Source organism: Impatiens glandulifera, chromosome 1, assembly GCF_907164915.1.
Source record: "Impatiens glandulifera chromosome 1, dImpGla2.1, whole genome shotgun sequence".
Lineage (NCBI taxonomy): Eukaryota > Viridiplantae > Streptophyta > Magnoliopsida > Ericales > Balsaminaceae > Impatiens > Impatiens glandulifera.
Genome location: NC_061862.1, coordinates 76,970,916 through 76,991,135, shown reverse-complemented (window position 1 = coordinate 76,991,135; position 20,220 = coordinate 76,970,916). Strand labels below are relative to the sequence as shown.

At 31.6% G+C, this 20,220-nt stretch overlaps 5 protein-coding genes across 6 annotated transcripts; 2 read left to right on the top strand and 3 right to left on the bottom strand.

Annotated features, from left to right (window-relative positions):
* The first annotated feature begins 1,070 nt into the window (after positions 1 to 1,070).
* On the top strand, positions 1,071 to 2,104 carry LOC124918967 (60S ribosomal protein L37a-1). 2 transcript variants are annotated; one of them, XM_047459057.1, is made up of 5 exons: positions 1,071 to 1,183; positions 1,414 to 1,453; positions 1,556 to 1,644; positions 1,734 to 1,816; positions 1,917 to 2,104. In XM_047459057.1, the coding sequence occupies exons 1-5, from the start codon at positions 1,181 to 1,183 to the stop codon at positions 1,978 to 1,980; spliced, it is 279 nt and encodes a 92-aa protein (XP_047315013.1). In that variant the 5' UTR covers positions 1,071 to 1,180; the 3' UTR covers positions 1,981 to 2,104. The 2 variants fall into 2 exon arrangements, with proteins under 2 accessions (XP_047315013.1, XP_047315012.1); XM_047459056.1 differs by lacking the exon at positions 1,071 to 1,183 and having other exon boundaries at positions 1,408 to 1,453.
* Positions 2,024 to 4,773, bottom strand: LOC124918965. The gene is made up of 3 exons (XM_047459055.1): positions 3,339 to 4,773; positions 2,727 to 2,988; positions 2,024 to 2,570 (listed from the first exon to the last, which is right to left on the bottom strand). Exons 1-3 carry the CDS (start codon positions 4,529 to 4,531, stop codon positions 2,397 to 2,399), a joined length of 1,629 nt encoding a protein of 542 aa, XP_047315011.1. The 5' UTR covers positions 4,532 to 4,773; the 3' UTR covers positions 2,024 to 2,396.
* A 3,380-nt stretch (positions 4,774 to 8,153) lies between these two features.
* On the top strand, positions 8,154 to 9,596 carry LOC124933047. Its single transcript, XM_047473778.1, has 6 exons — positions 8,154 to 8,262; positions 8,660 to 8,727; positions 8,781 to 8,834; positions 8,888 to 8,995; positions 9,086 to 9,181; positions 9,513 to 9,596. The coding sequence occupies exons 1-6, from the start codon at positions 8,154 to 8,156 to the stop codon at positions 9,594 to 9,596; spliced, it is 519 nt and encodes a 172-aa protein (XP_047329734.1).
* Positions 9,597 to 10,462: 866 nt separating this feature from the next.
* LOC124933039 (60S ribosomal protein L23-like) lies at positions 10,463 to 11,430 on the bottom strand. Its single transcript, XM_047473766.1, has 4 exons — positions 11,418 to 11,430; positions 11,044 to 11,328; positions 10,603 to 10,644; positions 10,463 to 10,509 (listed from the first exon to the last, which is right to left on the bottom strand). The coding sequence occupies exons 1-4, from the start codon at positions 11,428 to 11,430 to the stop codon at positions 10,463 to 10,465; spliced, it is 387 nt and encodes a 128-aa protein (XP_047329722.1).
* Positions 11,431 to 14,722: 3,292 nt separating this feature from the next.
* On the bottom strand, positions 14,723 to 17,186 carry LOC124921680 (casein kinase II subunit beta-3-like). The gene is made up of 5 exons (XM_047462369.1): positions 16,880 to 17,186; positions 16,566 to 16,787; positions 16,032 to 16,141; positions 15,787 to 15,952; positions 14,723 to 15,058 (listed from the first exon to the last, which is right to left on the bottom strand). The coding sequence occupies exons 1-5, from the start codon at positions 17,157 to 17,159 to the stop codon at positions 14,928 to 14,930; spliced, it is 909 nt and encodes a 302-aa protein (XP_047318325.1). The 5' UTR covers positions 17,160 to 17,186; the 3' UTR covers positions 14,723 to 14,927.
* Positions 17,187 to 20,220: the final 3,034 nt, after the last annotated feature.

The window sequence follows — 20,220 nt, the reverse complement described above, 5'->3', positions numbered from 1 at the left end:
TTCGACTCGATTTACTTCATTGTATTCGTATGATTTTTTCATTAATCTTAAAATATTTTTGTTTGATTAATCTTAAAAATGAGTTTAAGATTTCTCACAATCTTGTCAATTTATTCCTCTCGATCCTGACATTCATTCCACCCGGTCCTTGAATTCATTTCTTACGGTCCTGGCATTCATTCCTCTCGGTCTTGTCATTCATTTTACTCGGTCTAACATTCATTTTCTCTCGGTCATGTGACATTCATTGGCTTAACTTTTTAGGTCGAAAAACAAACCATGACTAATCTTTCTCGGTCGAAAATCTTAGACATCTTAGCCACAAGTTTTTTTTTATTCTGTAAAATTTATAATAATGTATAAGTTTAGCCTCTCGCGTCTTGTCCCTCTTTAAAAAGGGAGCGACGAAGAATTAAATCTTAAAATAGTTTTGTTCGATTAATCTTAAAAATGAATTCCAATATTTGATATACTTAGGATCTGAATATAGTAGCAGACCAATGGGTCTAATTCATAATTTTATTATTATGACAATTGGGGAGGTTTCTTTGGGAAAACCAGTTGATGCGGTCGGGAAACTCATTGATCTTATTGAAAATCTCCGTGTTCGTTAAAGTTTGTTATTTTGTCACACCCTTTGTTCATTTATGAACATTTATGTCACGTTGTTTGTTTGTTTTTATTTTTGTTTTTTATCTTTCTTTTTTTCTTGTTATGTTTTTGTCGTTGTGCTTAAACGATTCTCATTTATATAATTTGTATGGACCTTTAAAAAAAAAAAAATCTGAATATAGTAAAATTAACATAATATGCTCATACTTATATTTATTCAAAACATCAACTCAATTATATATATTTCTTATGTTACATGTTTGGTTATAATTATAATCTGAATGAAAAATGGTCAAAATTTAAAATGAAAATAATTATTTTTATAATAATTTGGAATATAAAAAACTGTAATTATTAGAAAATTCGGAATTTATTGAATTTGTAAATTATATATTATGGTGACTGGTTGGCCCAGTTTAGATTCATAAGAAAGCCCAATGGGCTTGAGTCTAGGGCACAACTGATTGATATATATGAGCGATTACAAGTTTACTATGTAACCTTCTCTGCAGCTAAATTACTCTGCCACCGATTCTTCTTCAGCCATCGTCCCCAACCTCTCTCCAAAATGGTACGTAAATCTATCTCTATCTCTCTTCATTTGTATCTGTAATGGATCCTAATCGCTTCTCTCTTTAAACGTTTCTTTGATTCATGCGTAAATCTATATCTATTTATATGAACATTTGTTAGATTTGTTAAGAGAATGAAAGGATCGTGATTTTAGTACTAAGAACACTGTTGTAGGAAGTTAGTTCCTTTATCTGTTTTATACTTATTTGCTGTTTTGATTAAATGCAGACAAAGAGAACCAAGAAGGCAGGAATTGTTGGGAAATATGGTATATGCTCGTCCTATTGATCTAGATTTGAATCAAATTTGATGGGTTTTCATTGGAATTATCTATAGAATACAAAGATTAAACCTTGGTGTTATAATTCAGGTACCCGTTATGGTGCCAGTCTGAGAAAGCAGATTAAGAAGATGGAAGTCAGTCAGCACAGCAAGTATTTCTGTGAATTCTGTGGAAAGGTTAGTCCAAATCATCCCCATTTCTCAGCTGAATGGGAAACTCATCATAGTTTAATCTGAATCTGTATTTAATTTATCCACTGTTACAGTTTGCTGTCAAGAGGAAGGCTGTTGGAATCTGGGGATGTAAAGACTGTGGCAAAGTGAAAGCTGGAGGAGCTTACACTTTGAAGTAAGAATAACATGAGATCTTATTCAACTCAAACTCAATTTCGACTGTAAATTTAAAATGTTGGTTTCTAAATTTTGTTGGGTTTTGGTTGTTTTTGCAGCACTGCAAGTGCCGTGACTGTCAGGAGTACCATTCGAAGGTTGAGGGAGCAGACAGAGAACTGATTTAATTCTCAATTTTGATGTTCTAGTTTGTTTCTTCTGTCTCTATTTTAGATTGTCTGTCAAAACATATCCCATTTGCCCTTTGAATCCAACCTTTATTAATGAGACAAGATTTAGAACTTCACTTAATTCCATATTAATTTGTTTTCAAAGAAGTACATAAGCTGGTTTTAAGGTTTTTGTTTTCCTATGGAACCAGCAAGTAGTAGTAGTATTACAGATTTACAATCGGGCTTAAAACTACTTGGGTGCGAGTGAAGGATGTGTATAGTTAACATCGATCCTTTCCATCTCCTCCCACTGATGCGAAAATAGGGAAACTAGGTTAGCTACCCGATTATACGTGCATCACACTAATGCTAACTCTTTCGATACAAACAAAAAGGGTAACACTGAAGTGGGACTTTCTTTTTGCCTCAAGGGTTGGTTAAGTCTCTTTTGTTATTATCGTATTGCATTTGTTTCTGGATGGCCTTAACTGCTGCCACCCTAGATCCGTTAGCTGTTCTATTAGCAATTGAAACTGCTCGATTCACCCTTTCGTCAACTTTAGCCACATCGTATGCTTTCTGTGCTGCACGTCTTGCTTCCTGAAACACACATTTCATGTCATAATCCTTACTTAAATCAAGAAGTTGTTAGAGATAATCAAAATGAGACCTCCCAATTTTATAAAAGAAACAATTATTGTTCTTAGATGTAATCAAATATGAGACACTTGAACTACCCTGAGTTAGTGGAGTTACCTGAATTGCGTTGAGCACTTTGGAATGATACACGGCAACAGGAGAGAGGGGATATGTTGTGTTTTGTGTACTTGGAACGTCGAGGAGTCCATTGTTCCAATGTCCGGATTGGGTCTCTCCGTTTAGGAAACTATACATTCCAAGACCTTGTCTTCGCCCTTCATGCCAGGCTCCTTCGTAACAATGACCATTTGCAAAACGGTATACACCAAAACCATGCATCTTGTCCGCAAAGTATTCCCCAGCGTACACATCTCCATTTCTGTGTTCAATCAATCAACAAAGCTACGTTTTAAAAATCCAACCTAATGCAATTGCACAAAACCAAAAACACCCAATAATAACTAGGTTAAGGAATGGTGACTCAATGCAATTGTCATTTCTATTTTTAACAAACATGCCTGGTTACACTACATCAAACAGAGATTAGACCTAATGAAACAGCAAAATCAAAAGAGAACAAACACGCCTGGTTACCCTATGAGAAACAGACATTAAAGAATACCAATTTCCAAACTAAGCTCAATATGTTACACACTTACACTTATACTACTACTACATCAAGTCATCAACATTATCAATATAACATTCATGAATTTGGGATTAGCTAACCTGAAATGGTAATGGCCAAGGCCATGTTTGACTCCCGACTTGAATTCTCCAACATACCTACTACCATCTTCACAAGTATGAATTCCACAGCCATGACTTTGCCCATTTGCCCATTCCCCAGCATAAACATCACCAGTATAGAATCTATAAACACCAAATCCATGCCTGAGACCCTGCCTGTATTGGCCTCTATAACGGCTTCCTCTTGTCCATGTCTCAACACCATAACCGTCATACTTACCATCAATCCATTCCCCTTCATATCTCCCACTCATGTAGTAATAGTAAATCCCACTTCCAGAAGACTTACCTTTATGGAACTCACCTTCATATACATCACCATTGCTGTAAGCCTGCACCCAATTTCCTGAATTCAACCGCTTCTCCAGTTTGGGCTTTGATCCAATCGACCAAAACACAGGTAAGGGAGGTCTGGATACTTTGGTGTTTGAAGAAAGCTTGATTGGGAAAGAACGGGAGAGGAATAAACGAATTGATGGTAGTCGAGGAACAGCAAGATTGAGAGAGAATAAAAGGGCTGATGAGAATGCGAAAGCGGAGAGGAAATCAAGCGTGAAGGAGTGACTTGGTTGAGAAACAAGGAAGTAGAAGAAAGGAAGGGCGAGTAATAGAATGAGGCGGAGATGGACGCGAAGACGACGGAGATGGTGGAGACGGCGGAGGAAACGGATGGCGGCGGCGGAGGTGGTGGCGGCAGAGGGTATGAGAAAGTTGAAAGAACAGTGGTTCTTCATGGAGGGTTGTGTTGTGGTTGATAATGGGTGGTATCGTTGAAGGGTCTTGGAATTGGGAATAGAAATTGAAGAAAATGAAGATGGGTTAGGAGTTATTTGAGAAACGAGAGGTCTTTTGTGAGGGGTGGTTTTATGGGTTGGTGTTGAAGATGGAGATTGGATAATTGGGTCGTTATGGGTGATGAGAATCTGTAACTTTCCAATTCCATCAGATGGTGGGTTTGTAAGATGTGGGTATGTCAGGGATGGAGTAAAATCGGAAGATTTGAACGAATCGAGGAACCCAAAATGCAGATTACTGTGAGTTTGTTGTTGTTGTTGTTGTTGTTGTTTGTGGTGGATTGATGAAGGGGAAAGAAGGGGAGGTGTTGGGTTGAAATCGGAAGAGACGCCGCTGCTTTCTTTTCCGATCTGAACTTCAGATTTCTTCTGATGCATTACATAAGTGAAGAAGAGTAATCAATCAATCAATCAATCGCTTTATCTGTTTCTTCTTCTTGGTTTGTGAAAACAACACTCTCTTTCTTCTTTCTTTGTACGAATTGAATTGAATTGAACGTTTAGAATGTGTTGTTGTTCTTTCTATGTATAGTTATTCTCTCTCTCTCTCTCTCCGTGCATAATAGTGTGACCGATTTCTTCGTGGAGTTTATGGTGTTGCTGAGGGAGCAATTTCAAACCAGAGACGACTGGCTGCCTTCAACAGAGACTCTAATTTACACCTTTAGCCTTCCACACTCTCACTTAATTACCATCAATTTTTACTCTTTTTTTCTTTTCTAAAATTTATTTAACCATAAATTATTTTATTTTATTTTACTTTAAAACAGAGTTTTGTTTCATTTACAATATTATTCAGATTTAATATTTTGTAGTGAGAAAAATTAAATCAAGTTTTCATTAATTAAGAGGAATTGGAGTCTCGAAAATGATCCGATACCGTTCTAGTCTTAATCATCTAATCATAAACGATGTTGATTAGGGAGGTTACTTTTAAGACTTCGCTGACACCTTATGAGAAACCAAAGTTTTTGAGTTTTCAAGGTTAGCAAGTCTGCCGAGTTTTCAAGGAGAGATGCACATACCCCTTATTTTACCGTTTCTCTCGAGCACACGTAGACAATGACAAGTAACAAAATGGTAATAATTTTTGTAATTGTATTTTAATTTTTTAAAGTATTGTCATTTTGCTTTTCCTTATAAGAGGGAATATGGAGGATTCCCTAAACAGAGGACCTCATCTCAAACATTGAGAGTGTTTTTGCATGATTGACTTGTTTTGACACATTCATTTATATTTTTTTAGAAGTTGTAACTTAAGTGTTTTTGAAAAGAATGTTACTTGGTTGATTATGTTACTAGTCATTTGCTTGTCTCAAATATTAAGTGGAGCATAACAATTATAATGACGGGTGAGTATAGGTCACGCGCTTAAGTGTTATCTATTTTTGAGGTTAGTTGATTCGGCAAATAAATAAATTGTTACACACTCCTCTGTGGATTTTGACTTTCATGACAATTACAATGTAATTATTTTATTTGAAATATATTAGTGATTTTAAATATATAAAATAAGAGTTGAATTGTCAAATTGAAGCTACAATCTCTTTTTTTAAACCTCACAATTTGAATTCTTTAATATTAAAATTATAAAAAAAAATATATATATATATAAAATAATATTTTGTATTAATGGTTTCAAACCTCATCAATTTATTATTTAATTAACATTTATAAATAAAAATAAATAAAAATTCATATTATTAATTTAACTATTGAATTTCAACAAATTTAATGTTTTGACTACCATTTTTTAAAATTCGGTAAGGAAAATCATTCCTTCGCTGAATTGGGTAAATAATTTATGGTATGGATATTTTATTTATTTATTTATAAATATCACGTAAATAATAAGTTAACATATTTCAAATCGTTTACACAAAATCTTGTTTCTTATAAGAGCCCAAATTTTTAAGATTTAAAAAATATCCGAAATCTCAGTTCAGCCCATTAAACAAATAGGGATATATTTGACAATTTGGCCATCAAATAATTAAAAATATAATTGATTATAATATTGAGAGAGATAGAAAATTAATATGTTCCTTTACTCATAAGAAAAATATTCATTCATAATATAAGAAAATAACTATAAATTGACTAAACAAAATCATTTTATTTTATATAATATTGGTATTTGATGCTTCTTCATAAACATAATATCAAAATTATAATATATTTCTTTATTTTATTTAATATATATATATATATATATTTTGTATATTTATAAATTATGAACGAAAATATAACATTATTTATTTGTGTAGAGTTTTTTTTTAAAGAAGAATTATTTATGAATTATAGTTCGGATATAAAAAAGTACATTAATGAAATAATCAAATATTTTCAATTAGTTTAAAACAGTATTTTAAATCCATTTGTAACTTACAAACATTTACATATTTGAAAATACAATGCAGTTTTTATTTGCTTACTCATATTATTATTATTTTTAAGGGAAATTACTATCATATTATAAAAAGAATAAATATTATATAACAAAGTATAATAAGTTTTAATTGTTTAATAATAAAAACTAAAATAACCACAAATAATTTAGAAAATATTGAATTTGAGTTATTAGCTTTCAAAATTATTTACAAACTTCTTAATTGAGTTGGTTAGAGTTAAATTTATTTTAAAATAAACTTTGGTTTGAAAAATATATATTATATATCATAGGTTATATATATTAATAACTTGATTTTGGTATGATGGCATATATGTAATTATGAAGAAGAAAAAGGAGTATATAATAATTAGCCACTGTTTATCTTTGGCTCCAAAACTGGCCCAAAAAAGATAAGACCAGCCGCAGCAGGGGAGTATTTGAAGGGTTATTTGGGTGTCAAAAGAGGAGGGTGGGAGGCAGCAGGGGAGCAATTTTGGGTGTCAAATTTTGGGTGTCAAAATTTGACACGGGTGTCAAATTTTGTTTGGCCAATGAGATCCTGCCATGTGGCAGGCTTTTGATTTTACTTTTCTTATTTTAAAAATACATTTTAATAATGATTGATCAATAAAAAAAATAAAAAAATTATATCAATATTTTTTATTTTTCACGATCTATAAATAGAGACTTGGTTTGTGTCATTTGGACACCAAAAAATTTCAGAAATTTTCTACCATATTATCATCCTTGTTTGTATCACATTTCTTTTAAAATCTTCAAACTCTTTCATCCTTGTTTAGAGTGTTTGTTTTCTTCTTCGTTTTAAATAATATTTGTATGTTTGATTTATCAAGTGATGAATAATATTGTTTGTGGTTAAAAAAAATGAAATTATGTATATGTTTAAATGATGTGGAAGTGAGAGAAAGTGAAAAAGTAATTTTGATACTTTGAATAACACGCTGCTGTATGACATGTTAAAAAGTGGGTGTTAAAAGAAGTGTTAAGCTGACGTGGCAGGGTGTTAAATGAAAAAATTTAACACCCTGCTGTGGGTAGTCTAAGAGGAATGGGGCAGATCAAACATAACTTTCCACGTGGCAGAAAAATGTGGGGACCACCCATTTCAATATATATTTTTCAAGTATATTCTAGAAGTTGTACTTTTTTTTTGTTATTTTTTTAATAGGGAAATTTGATGAAATGGCCCTCATAAGAGGTCTAATTCCAAAAAAGGCCCATGGTTGATAAAGTTGGCAAAAATGGCCTTTTTACCATGTGAAAAGTCTGTAATACCCCTTGTGCGCCTGTTTTATCGCTCAATTACGAGAAATGTATTTCTCGTATTTGGTATTTCTCGCATTTGGTGCTCAATCACGAGAAATGTATTTCTCGCATTTGGTATTTCTCGCCTTTGGTATTTCTCGCCTTTGGTATTTCTCGCCTTTAGTATTTCTCGCATTTGGTATATCTGAGTATATATATTGAGATTCGGACATTTCTCGCTAGGGTTTCGAATCGATCTACAATAAACTACGAAAGAACAATCTCCAATAGAAGACGCGATCGCGATACATTCATCTCTGGATATTAGATTAACACACATACATGACGACGACTCAAGACAAGAACGCCTTATCATCGGAGGCTCCACTTGCCCCCGTCACCGTCGAACGCAATGTTCGCTCCGACCTCGACACCACACTTCCAAAGGCTTGTATGTATTCTGTAGCTAGATCTTGTTCTTTCAAATTATTAAATCTTTGAGATTGGGTCTTTCATCAAATATGCAGACTTGGCTAGATAGGTCAACTGGGTTTGAAAGAAATGGTTGGTATTATATGAGATTAGAAATTCGAATCCCTAAAGTTGGATCTTTTCTCTCTATGATTAATTGAGTTTTTTTCGTTTCTTCTTTAGTTCTAAGGGTTTTCGTCTTATGTATATAGGATAAAATGAATCACCAAAGATGTTATAACAACAGACAAGGAACGAATCCGGGAGATACACTGTCGGAAAAGGTGGATGTAAGTATCGAGATGTTTCTTAGGTTGTTGGTTGTTGGTTGTTGGATTTCTACAAAAGTAAATTTGATTGTCTTACATATACTTCAGATATTCATACTCTTGTGTTTTATCTGCCAATTAATCACAAGCCTACTGAAAATGTTGATCTTGATAATGTAGAACAAGCTTCATTGAATACACAATTGTCATCTTCTAATATTGGATTTAGGCTTCTCCAAAAGATGGGTTGGAAAGGAAAAAGGTCTTGGGAAGGATGAACAAGGTAAATAAACATCAGTTCTCCTATTGAAGTAGATTGATTATAATATGTTATAGCAAAGTTTTATGGGTAAACTGGCTCTCAACATAGACACTAAAATTGAACATTTCTTCAGGAACTTCATTGTTTGTGCATCTGTTATGTTTTCTCTATCAAATAATTGGGTAGTAAATTATTTTTTCGGTTTATATTAAGGAATAATTTAGCCAATAAGGTCTGGTATGCGGGATGCAAAATTGGGAGTTGGAAAACAGGAAGAGGATGATTTTTATACTGTTGAAGAAAATATCCAAAGAAAGAAACTTGATGTGGAGTTAGAGGAGACAGAGGAGATTGCTAAGAAACGAGAGGTATGCTTTTTGTAGTTTGTATGTGTGCATACCCGGATAATTGGAGATTGATGCTTGTTTTTTTTTTTACAAAACCAACATTTATTAGCAGAAGACAGCACATATTTCTTTTATATGTGTGTCTTTTGAGGGGAATTGGTATCATCAAGTTTGGAAGGTCTTGAGAATTTCGTGCAGTTTTTATTACCAGGTTGCTTGCTTCTACTGCCAAGGTCCAAAATTCTGCAAAACAAGCTAAGCCAAAAAGGGAGGCAATTGTTTTTCATTGTTACTTCTGTTGGGACTCTTGTCATTGTTGTTTCCTAATTAGGAAGTTTCTTATGTTGGCTAGATTTCAAACAGTAGCTCGACAAAGAAGAAGGCAAAGATTCCAATAGCTTCAGTTTTCGGGAATGATAGTGACGAAGAACAGTGAAATATGTTTGTTGGGTTGAACCTGAATCTGTTTAAGTTTGTAAACTATTACTGTCTTTATGTCTCTCTTTTGCATCATCTTTAAGCAAACACTATGCCAATTACAGTTTATTTATGGAGTTTTTACAGTCAGATTGTTAAGTGAAAATTACAGTTTATTTGTGGAGTTTTACAGTTAGTTTCTATCCAAATGTTTATTATTTTTTTTTCTAAACCCATTATGTTATTAAGACCGCAGGCTGAAAAATATCTGTTTTGAAATAATTTTATGAATATGAAAACCAAAATCAGATGATAATTGACAAATCGTTGTCTGGTTTCATTTTACGAGTACACATTTATAAGCATTTTTCATCATAAAACATGCACAATCTCTTAAAGTGATAGCTAAAATATCCTCTATAAAAGATACATATTTTTCTTTATTTCATGTCAATCCGACAGACTCATGCTTCAACAACTGGAATCATGTCAATAAGAGGCTAACTATGGAGAAAAGTAAGAGGCTAACTATGGGCCTTGATAAGAACACAAAACTCCTTGCGGCTTTTGCTTTGTCCTGTAAGAATTGTTGACATTATATATGTTGGTATTAGATATAAACCCTTTAACCATCTACTTTATTTATTCCCCATTTTCTTGACTATATATTTTACATATTTGAATAGCATGTTTGGTATGACCCAAAATTGAAAACACTCACATACATCAACATTCATAAATATGTTATGCGTATCACAAGAATTGAAAGGGTATATGATTCTAATCTCAGTTGTGAATCAAAAAACAAAATTGACAAGTTTTTAAAAGCAAAAGAGTCCCCCGACTTTATTAGACAATAGCATTGGCAACACTTGCAATTCTGGGTCATAAATCAGCACATTCCTTTCCAATTGAACCAGTAATGGCAGAACCTGGTTTTTTTACCATTAAACAAATAATTGTGAGTGAATGAATGAGGCTTAAAGATGATATAGTAATTTAACACATTTTGAGTCATTTTTTACCTTTCATTTCTCTCTTAGGATTCACTATCACACCAACATTATCTGCATAGTAACAACATATTTATCAACCAATATATTTACATATTACAATCAACAAATTTCATATATAAAAAAGATCGAGAAGTAGGTAAGACTTAGAACGTAAATAAGTGAGTATAGTGTTTCTAAATACATCATTCATCATACCATAAACTCTATTCATTATCCCTAATACTATTTCTTTAATATCTCAGTGGGTATATACAATACCCAAATACCCTTGAAAACCAATACTAAAGAAAAACTATTTCTAAATCCTCAGCATAACAAATAAGGGATTGTATCAATCAGATCGTGAAAAGAGTGGGTTCTTGTCTAACTGTTCTAGTAAAGAATAACAAAGAAATGGTTAAACAAGTAACAAGTTATAACACAAAACAAAATCAAAATATACTAAATCACCTTCAAAATACATGAACACTCCATCCTTTCGGCGCCAGGGCTTGCGTTGTCTAACAATGACAGCAAACATGAACTTCTTTTTCAAATCAGGTTTCCCTTTCTTCACCGTCGCAATAACCATATCTCCCACACAAGTATACGACAATCGATTCAAACGACCCCTGATCCCCTTCACTGGTATGATGTAGAGATTCTTCGTGCCGGTATTGTCGGCACAATTGATCATAGTCGCCACAGGAAGACCCAGTGATATGCAGAACTTGTTTCCCGCCAATCCTCCGCGACCTGAAACGCTTTTTTTTTCAATATTGAATCACTATCAAGTATCAAGCATGTAGTTAACAGAGAATTGTATAGAAGATGAAAACACTAACCTCGGTTCGACATTTTGGCAGCTTTAAAATACAAGGACAGTGTGAAATTAGGGTTTTAGAGTATTTATATGAGAACCCTAAATTTAGGGTTCGTGGCCGGATAATATTTACCAAATGAGAGAAATACTAAATGCGAGAAATACCAAATGCGAGAAATACATTTCTCGTAATTGAGTCTACTGTCATTGTTAGAAACGCAAGCCCTGGCACCGAAAGATGACTATTCCATTGTCATCTTGATCAAAGAAGGAAGAATGTTGCTGGAGGACACTCATGCCATATTGAGGGTGCCCTATTGTTTCTTGTGGATGGTCCATATCAGGAGCAGTCGACCCTCTAGCCAAGTCTTCATATTTGATGAAAAAAACCCAATCTCAAAGATCTAATAATTTGAAAGAACAAGATCTAGCTAGAGAATACATATAAGACTTTGGAAGTGTGGTGTCGAGGTCGGAGCGAACATTGCGTTCGACGGTGACGGGGCAAGTGGAGCCTCCGATGATAAGGCGTTCTTGTCTTGAGTCGTCGTCATGTATGTGTGTTAATCTAATATCTAGAGATGAATGCATCGCGATAACGTCCTCCATTGGAGATTGTTCTTTCGTAGTTTATTGTAGATCGATTCGAAACCTAGTCATTTTCATATATTTTACAAATGTCTGAATCTCAATATATACTCAGATATATCAAATGCGAGAAATAGAAAATGCGAGAAATACCAAATGCGAGAAATACCAAATAGGAGAAATACCAAATGCGGGAAATGCATTTCTCGTAATTGAGCCAAATGCGAGAAATACCAAATGCGAGAAATACATTTCTCGTAATTGAGCCAAATGCGAGAAATACCAAATGCGAGAAATACCAAATGCGAGAAATACATTTCTCGTAATTGAGCGGTAAAACAGGCGCGCGAGGGTATTACAGACTTTTTACAGTGCAAAAAGGCCCTTTTTGCCAACTTTATCAAACGTGGGCCTTTTTTAGAATTAGGCCTCTTATGAGGGCCATTTCATCAAATTTTCCCTTTTTAATATTATTAAAAAGTTTATCTTATAATAGGACTTATTGAAACCAATATTTCAAATTCGGTTAAAATATTTTAATGAAAAAATAATATAATTTAATAATAGAACTTATTTGTTATGAAATTTTATTTTAAGTAACTAAGTAAGTTATCATGAATGTGAGTTCATGATAATATTGATAATATTTTACTTTAAAAATAATTTTAAATTATAAGTTATTAGTTTAAATCTTGATAAACATTTAATAATAATAATTTAATATTTGTTTTTTTATAAACAATTAATATATCTTCAAACAAATGTTTTTAAAATAAATTAACATGTAGTCTGTACATTTTACAAGTAATAATATAAAAAATCGTGAAAAAAATTACGGTGTATTTTTTATTTTATTTTTAACCGTTTTAAGTTTATGGACGGGTCAATTCACAATCCAGACACTTTAAAAATTAAGCATCATATTTTATATATATATATACTTTGTTAAAATATCCCGCATTTATTAAATTTAATGTTAAATTAAAAATAAGAAATCTTATTAGTTTAATTAGTTAAAAATTGTACTTGTTTTTGTTAAGTTAAGTTTGGAATATACCTATAATATTTTTTATTTTATTTTTAACCGTTTTAAGTTTATGGACAGATTAACCCACAATTCGACCCAAATATCCATTTACAATCACATATATATCCAAATTAATCACAGATCTTGACCCGGAAATCCAGACACTTTGAAAATTAAGCATCATTATATTTATATATATATATTTAATAGATAATTTGTTATTATTCATATTTATATTCATAAAATATTGTTATAATTTGGTTTAAATGGTTATTTTTGTAGTTACTTTTTAATAATAAATTAAATTTTGTTATTGTTATGTATTAGTTAGTTTTTTTTGGTTTGAAATAAAGAGAACTAACCGTCATTGTCGTGTGAACTTCTGATTTCTTAAGTCGATTTTATTAACGAGCTACCTTTGTTGATTATTCTTGTAATGTATTAGTTACTAGTATATAAATTTTGAAATATATAATGATAGTTAGTTTTGAATTTATTATAACGTTAAAAATTGTAATTTACATCAATGATTTTTTTAAGATGCTAATATAGTAATAACAATAATTTAAAAGATGTTCGTTTAGTTAAATTGTTAAGTGTGTTTCCAAATTATATGTTTAATTCGAATGATTAATCACACCCGATGACTCACCCTATTTACAAATAATAAAATTAAAATTCAAAAGCTGGACACAATTAGATCCTTTCATGTCTGATTAAAAAAACAAAAATATCTAAACCCCGAGAACTCATATTTGTTTAGACAATTATAAATTTATTTATTATTTAAAGAACCTACCAGATATCTTTTGTTTAGACAATTATAATAATTTATTATTTAAAGAACCTACCACATATCTCAAATCAATCCATTAGTATGCTCATCAGATGGAATTGGTACAAAAAAATTAAAATTAAAGTCTTTTTTACAACTTTATTAATATTAATGGTTAGAGCTTGAAAAGGGTAAATATATTAATTTTATTCTTTTGTGATAATTACTTTCCATTAATTTTATTCCACTAGAGGATTAATGATAATGACATGCTGCCGGCCAATTGATCCTTTCCGTTTTAAATTGATCTTCTTGCTTTGCTCCAACCCTTAGAATAGCAAAAAGATCAACTCCAATAATTCAACACCTTTTTCAGATTCGAGTAGTTTAAATAACTGAATTATTTAAATGATCGGTGATAATTTTAAAAATTATTTTAATATTTTGATTAATAAATTGAACGAAGAATAATTTGATAACCACAATTAAACCGATCAAGGCCCAAATTTAAGAAAAGGACACTGAAAAAATCTCACCATTTATAATTAAATAAATACACCTATCCATTCAAAGTCAATTAAAAATAATAGTCTCAAATTCAATTGACACTAATTCAATTTCTCACTAAACCACTATGAATTAAAAGGAATTATATCTAAGGATCAAATTCGGGTAAAAAAAAAATGAAAAGTACCTTAACTTATTCATTCAAAGCATCTAAACTCGAACCCATAAGTTGTAATGGCAATTAAAATAATATCGGTTATAATCTCAAATTCGATTCATAATAACATACCCTAATTGAACCTCTACCAAGAAAAAATACCTTGTTTTAAAGAAAAACACTATGAATGATTACTACAAAGCCCAAATATCATATCAATCATTAATCATCATAACCCATGAAAATCAATTTAAGACTAATACATGATTATCATCCAAAGAAATAAAATCTTACATAAAAAGATCTCATTGTGCATATACAGTGAAGTTTTCAAGTCTAAGGTTTTTGTTTCATCAAATAGTAAAAAAATCTTTGATTCCTAACAATGGAACCAACATTTTCTAATGTTTGAACACAACTTGCACAATAAAAATTGCAAGCAAGACTTTCGTAACAGACATATATGTTGTGTTCTACTTTATGGCTTATGGATTTTGTAGCCAAAAATCCTAGGAACATAGCTATGAATCGTCTTCTCTGGCTTCAACTGCCCGTATGTCATCAGAAACAAGTGTGGAAATGTCGTTCCAAAGTAAGCCCCATCAATATCTTTGAAACGTCAAGGATTACTTACAAAATCCACAAAGGTGAGCAAAACAAAGCTAAATCCATGCAAAATATTTATATATAAGAAAATGTGACAAAGTATAAGTTTTTCTTTCCCAGGCCAAATCCCCACTTCAAACTGAACATGATACCTTAACCCCACTTAGTTCAATCTTCTAACAATGTGACAAAACAATTTGTTCGAGGCAAGTGTAACTTCCCAGTTCAATCGAGTGATTCTTAGTGAAAATTTAACATGATACCTAACCTCTAATAATGCGACAAAACAACATTTTTTCTTTTCTAGACCAGAGTTTTTTTTTCTCTGAAGGAGGGTAGCGTAGAATACTATCATTATAACTCCCTCACGTCAAATAAGATGTTTTTAGTGAGCTAACTTGGGTGGGGATCAAATTTGAGACCTCCGCCTCTTAGTTCAATACTGTTACAAATTGAGCTACCTAAGTGGATAACAAATAAATTTCAGTTTCGCATAAATGTCTTTTCTTAGACCATATCTTAATTTTCATTAAAAAGGATTGAATAACATCCAAAAACCATGACCCCCACTTCAATGGAGGTGGTTTTTAGTGAAAACCACACTTGAGATCTTGATGTCTTAAGTTCAAGATTTTACCACACAGGCTATACAAGGAACTTTATGATGGAAGAGACTAAATTTTCATAAAGCTATTAAGGTATAACAATGAGAAACAGGTGATAAAGGATACTGCCCTGATACTTGGACCGAGGATAGTAAATATCTTCACACTTTGGACAATAGATTTTGACAGTACTTGAACGTGAAATGTCTGATTGACCAACTGGTAGGCAAGACTGTCCAGCACAGTAAACTCTTGGGCATCTTCCGAAATCAAAGTTCTTATACTTCTCCAACTGGATGTCAAAAAATGGTGAAATTTTGTTAGGACACACAAAAAATAAAAATAAAAAGATGAAGAATTTAGGACCTTACCATTGCTGCCATTCCCTTACTTGTCAAAATGTAACGAACATGAATCAAACCATATAGCATCTCTGCTGCTGATTCCACCAACTCATTCTGTTCTTCATTGAAAGTGTCACCTACGCATGTTAAAACAATGATAAAAAATCAACCACCATCAAATTTGCTACAAGGGTATCAATAAAACCACGCTAGATACTCGAAAGTAAGAAATCCATATCATAAAACAATCTTCTCACATACTGATCCAATGTCAAATTAACTTTTACATTGCGAAACAACAAAAGCCCTTTCTCTGGAATCAAATTCTTAAATCAGTGTCAGAATGGAACCACTACAGTACTCCAAAACTGAAACATAAGGGTTAGCCCTTCCATTGATTTAGTTTTCCTTACATAATTATGAATAGTTTAGTTTAACAAATTGTATGCTTCAAGGCAACAAACCTTTCTTATTCTCTGAATTGAATACAAGTAAAAAAAGAGTTATGAATCAATCGAAGAACACGGAAGAAAATCAATAATTCGTTTCATCCAAACTTACTGTTAGAGGATTCAATGTCCAGAATGAGATCCAATGCATACTCATAATATGGAACTTGACTGCTTAATCCACAAAGATTAAAGTCATCTTGAATATAGTCCTCATCAACTTCACAGAAAAACTCATTTCCCCGCAAATTACAGAACCATGGTATCCAAGATGTTTCATCTGCATCCGATCCACTAACATCAGACTCTTCTTCACTGTCTGTCTCAGATTCATCTACAGTACAGATTTAAATATGGGGATTCATCAAATACACAAATAGTTACAATTAATCACAGTAATTTTTTGCAAAGTAAAGTTATACTAACCATCAGAACATTTGTTCATAGTGGTTAGAGTAGACGAAGAACGATTATCACGGCTATCAAGCTGCTGCTGCTGCTGCTGAAACTTTCTAGATATAGGCGTCGAAATCATTGTCGGTCTCTCATTATCCTTGCTGATTCCATTTCGAAGACCTCTTTGTGATGTAGACATAGAAGACTTCTCCGATTGTTTATCCAGCGAGTCGCTAATCCGTCTCCGATCGCTCGGTCCCCCGCTGATCCAGGACGACTTCTTCGATCCGCTGACCCTATCTATATGCATATTATCTTCAATTTCTAAACTAATAGAAGATAGATGATATTAATTAGGTCTAGATTATGATTATAAAAGCTAGGGTTTGAGTAAAACATTTCTTCTCTCTCTATTTGTTATACAAAAAATTTATTAAGGAATTATATTTTTAATCATAAATTAAAATATATATATATTAAACCAAGTTTAATTTTTAAATTTTATATTATATAAGATTTAAAATATTTATAAAGAAAAATAATTATTATATAAGTTAAAATATTAAAATATTTTTTGTAATTAAAATTTAATAAAGTATAAATATTTTAATATTTAATTAATAAAATAATTGAAATGATATGTAATGTAATATAAACATTTTTTAAAATAATACATTCATAATATAATATTTTATCATAATTAACATTATTATCTTTAGTGCTTAATATTTTTTTCTCTTATTTATTTATTTATATGCAGAGTAATAGGGGAAGAAATTTGAGGGAGAGAATTAGGAGGGAATGATGTGTCACTACATGTTTGAAAAAAAAAATAAAATGTAGAAGAAAGGAAAATTTTGCTAATCACATCATTCCTTTCCTCAAATTCTATCACAATCATTTCTCTATTTATATTTTACTAAATTTTTTGAATTATATATATTTATATTATATATTTAATTTATATATAATAAAAATATTTAATGAGTCCAAATTATTATTATAAAATATTTTTTTTATATTTTCTAAAAATATTTATTTAAATATTTATTTAAATAAGAGTTAAAATAAAAAATAACAAAATATTATCATAAATTATTAATAAAGTAAATAAATTTAATTTTAGTTTACATAATTCTTCATATTTTTGGAGAAAAAAAATATAATTATATAAATACAATAATATTATTAAAAGAAATGATAGGGAAGAGAGAATGAGATAGCGCAACCTTTTATCATTTTTCAACCAGTGATGTATGACACATCATTCTCTCCCTCAAATTTCCTCCACTATCACTCCTCTATTATTAATAATGCAATTATAGGTTATTTAATAACATTGAATTTAAATATTAACAAACAATAATTTCTTATAAAATTTATTATAATATTAATTTTTTTAATATATTATTTTAGGTAACTTATAAAATTATTCAAGTTTTCAGTTCACATTTAACAAAATAAATAAACATATATTCACATGACTAGCTTATAACTATAATGATTTAATATTTTTATTAATTCTTTAAATAATTTTTTTAAAATTAATTTTTTTTTTGAATACTTGATATTTTTTATGTTTTTATTTTATATAAATTATAACAAATATATACTAATATATATTTTTTTAAATAAAATTTTGTAATATTATAATTATTTTTGTAAGCCCGGTAAATCGTTTCCCCTTGTTCTGGAGCTTAGCATGCACCGTGGACGCGTGATAATACAGGGAACACATCACGGAGTGACTCAAGGTTCGATGCGTTTTAATTTTGATTTGCGTGTCAAACATCTTTTAAAATGAAACATTTAGTTTTTAAAATATTTTGATAATACCTAGAACGGTAAGAAAATAATTATGTAAAAATAATTAATCCTTTGTAAATAACAATTTACCAAAACTCGGTTAAAATTAATTAAACATAACTAATTTAAAAGATTATTTTATAAAAATCAGAGTCGTTAAGTAATTTTATGAAAATCAATAAAATGATATGTGTATAAACGTATTTTATACCAGCATTTCTGAAAGGGGTTCATGTTCCGGTTACGCTCGAGAAAGGGCTTTCGCGCCCGTTAAAGGACGACATCTTTTTTATTTTCAAAAATACTATAGCTATTAAAACTTTCTTTAAACATTTATTTTCTTCAATTAGTAGTCCGAGAGTCCTAAACAAGGATAGACTTAAGTTGCGTAAATAATTCTACAAAAATATTTAGAAGGCGTACCTGCGACTGCGTTGATATATATCTGAGTACAAAACCTAAAAATATAAAAAAAAGTGTTAGAATTTAAAAATAAATTTCAACCAGGACCTTAGCCAAAACATTGGTTTATGAAGTATCCCAAAAATATTAAAATATTATTTTCTAACCTTTCAGAAATATTTGAAAATGGATTTGGGTTTCAAAATTACAAAAATAATTTTGAATTTTGAAAAGTGGAACCAAATAGGCCTTAGGACCCGATTCCTAGGGTTTGGGTACGGTTTAGCCGATCTAGTCTCGATCGGGCTCGGTCAAGGCCGGGGTGGTCCGGACTAGGGCTTTGACGCATGGGTCAAGGGACTAAAGGGCTCGGTCCCGAACTCGGTCTACTCGGTCCCGAGTCAAGTTCGCTGGTCCTAGTCATCGGTCCTAGGTCTAGGGTTATGGTTAGGTTTACCAGTCTTAGGCTAAGAGAATGATCAGTCATAGGGTTAGAAACATTGGTCCTATGTTAAAGGGGTGCTCGGTCTTAGGTTAGAAACATCGGTCCTAAAGCTCAGTCCTAAGTTTAAAAACTCGGTCGAGTTCCTCAGTCTTGGGTTTGAAAAATCGATTCTAGGCTAAGGGGAGGACTCAGTCCTAAGTTGAGAAACTCGATTGGGTTCCTCCGCCCTGTGTTAAAACAATCGGTCGTGGGACTCGGTCCTTCCTCAAGAACACCAGTCCCGATCCTCGGTTGGAGCTAAAGAACACCGGTCTTGGTTCTCGGTCGGAGCTGAAGAACACAGATTCTGGTCCTCGGCCGGAGGCTAAGTTTTCTCAATCGTGGCTGAAGAACAGGACCGATGATTACCGGTCATTGGCTAAAACTTTAGGACCGAGGTGTTCTTATTTTGGTTAAAATTTTAAATGTCTATAACTTTTGATTCAGATCATAGATTCATGATCTGTAAGCTACAGTTAGTTCATATGATAATGAAGAACAAAAGCCTAACATAAATCACGATTTCAAGATCTTTACAATGATCAATTTTAAAACACCATTTCTAGGTCAAAATTTGAGATTTTTTAAATTAGGTCATTTCAATGTCTAATTTTTGTTCCATTAGATTTGAAATAATGAATATAATTGAGCTCAACCAAAATAAGAACATTATTCAAAC

Bases quoted from the DNA above. Each gene is read 5' to 3' on its own strand.
- LOC124918967 (XM_047459056.1), top strand. From the start codon at position 1,408: ATGCAGACAAAGAGAACCAAGAAGGCAGGAATTGTTGGGAAATATG. The intron at 1,454-1,555 runs GTATATGCTCGT...GTTATAATTCAG, and splicing joins AGGAATTGTTGGGAAATATG to GTACCCGTTATGGTGCCAGT. The intron at 1,817-1,916 runs GTAAGAATAACA...TTGTTTTTGCAG, and splicing joins GGAGGAGCTTACACTTTGAA to CACTGCAAGTGCCGTGACTG.
- LOC124918965 (XM_047459055.1), bottom strand. From the start codon at position 4,531: ATGCATCAGAAGAAATCTGAAGTTCAGATCGGAAAAGAAAGCAGCGGC. The intron at 2,989-3,338 runs GTTAGCTAATCC...GATTGAACACAG, and splicing joins CTTGGCCATTACCATTTCAG to AAATGGAGATGTGTACGCTG. The intron at 2,571-2,726 runs GTAACTCCACTA...TGTGTGTTTCAG, and splicing joins AAGTGCTCAACGCAATTCAG to GAAGCAAGACGTGCAGCACA.
- LOC124933047 (XM_047473778.1), top strand. From the start codon at position 8,154: ATGACGACGACTCAAGACAAGAACGCCTTATCATCGGAGGCTCCACTT. The intron at 8,728-8,780 runs GTAGAACAAGCT...TATTGGATTTAG, and splicing joins AAAATGTTGATCTTGATAAT to GCTTCTCCAAAAGATGGGTT. The intron at 8,996-9,085 runs GTAGTAAATTAT...GTTGGAAAACAG, and splicing joins TTTCTCTATCAAATAATTGG to GAAGAGGATGATTTTTATAC.
- LOC124933039 (XM_047473766.1), bottom strand. The intron at 10,645-11,043 runs GTGATTTAGTAT...GTTACTATGCAG, and splicing joins AGTGTTCATGTATTTTGAAG to ATAATGTTGGTGTGATAGTG. The intron at 10,510-10,602 runs GTAAAAAATGAC...TAAAAAAACCAG, and splicing joins TCCTAAGAGAGAAATGAAAG to GTTCTGCCATTACTGGTTCA.
- LOC124921680 (XM_047462369.1), bottom strand. From the start codon at position 17,159: ATGCATATAGATAGGGTCAGCGGATCGAAGAAGTCGTCCTGGATCAGC. The intron at 15,953-16,031 runs GTAAGGTCCTAA...TTTGACATCCAG, and splicing joins GTAAGGGAATGGCAGCAATG to TTGGAGAAGTATAAGAACTT. The intron at 15,059-15,786 runs GTATCCTTTATC...GACGTTTCAAAG, and splicing joins TCGGTCCAAGTATCAGGGCA to ATATTGATGGGGCTTACTTT.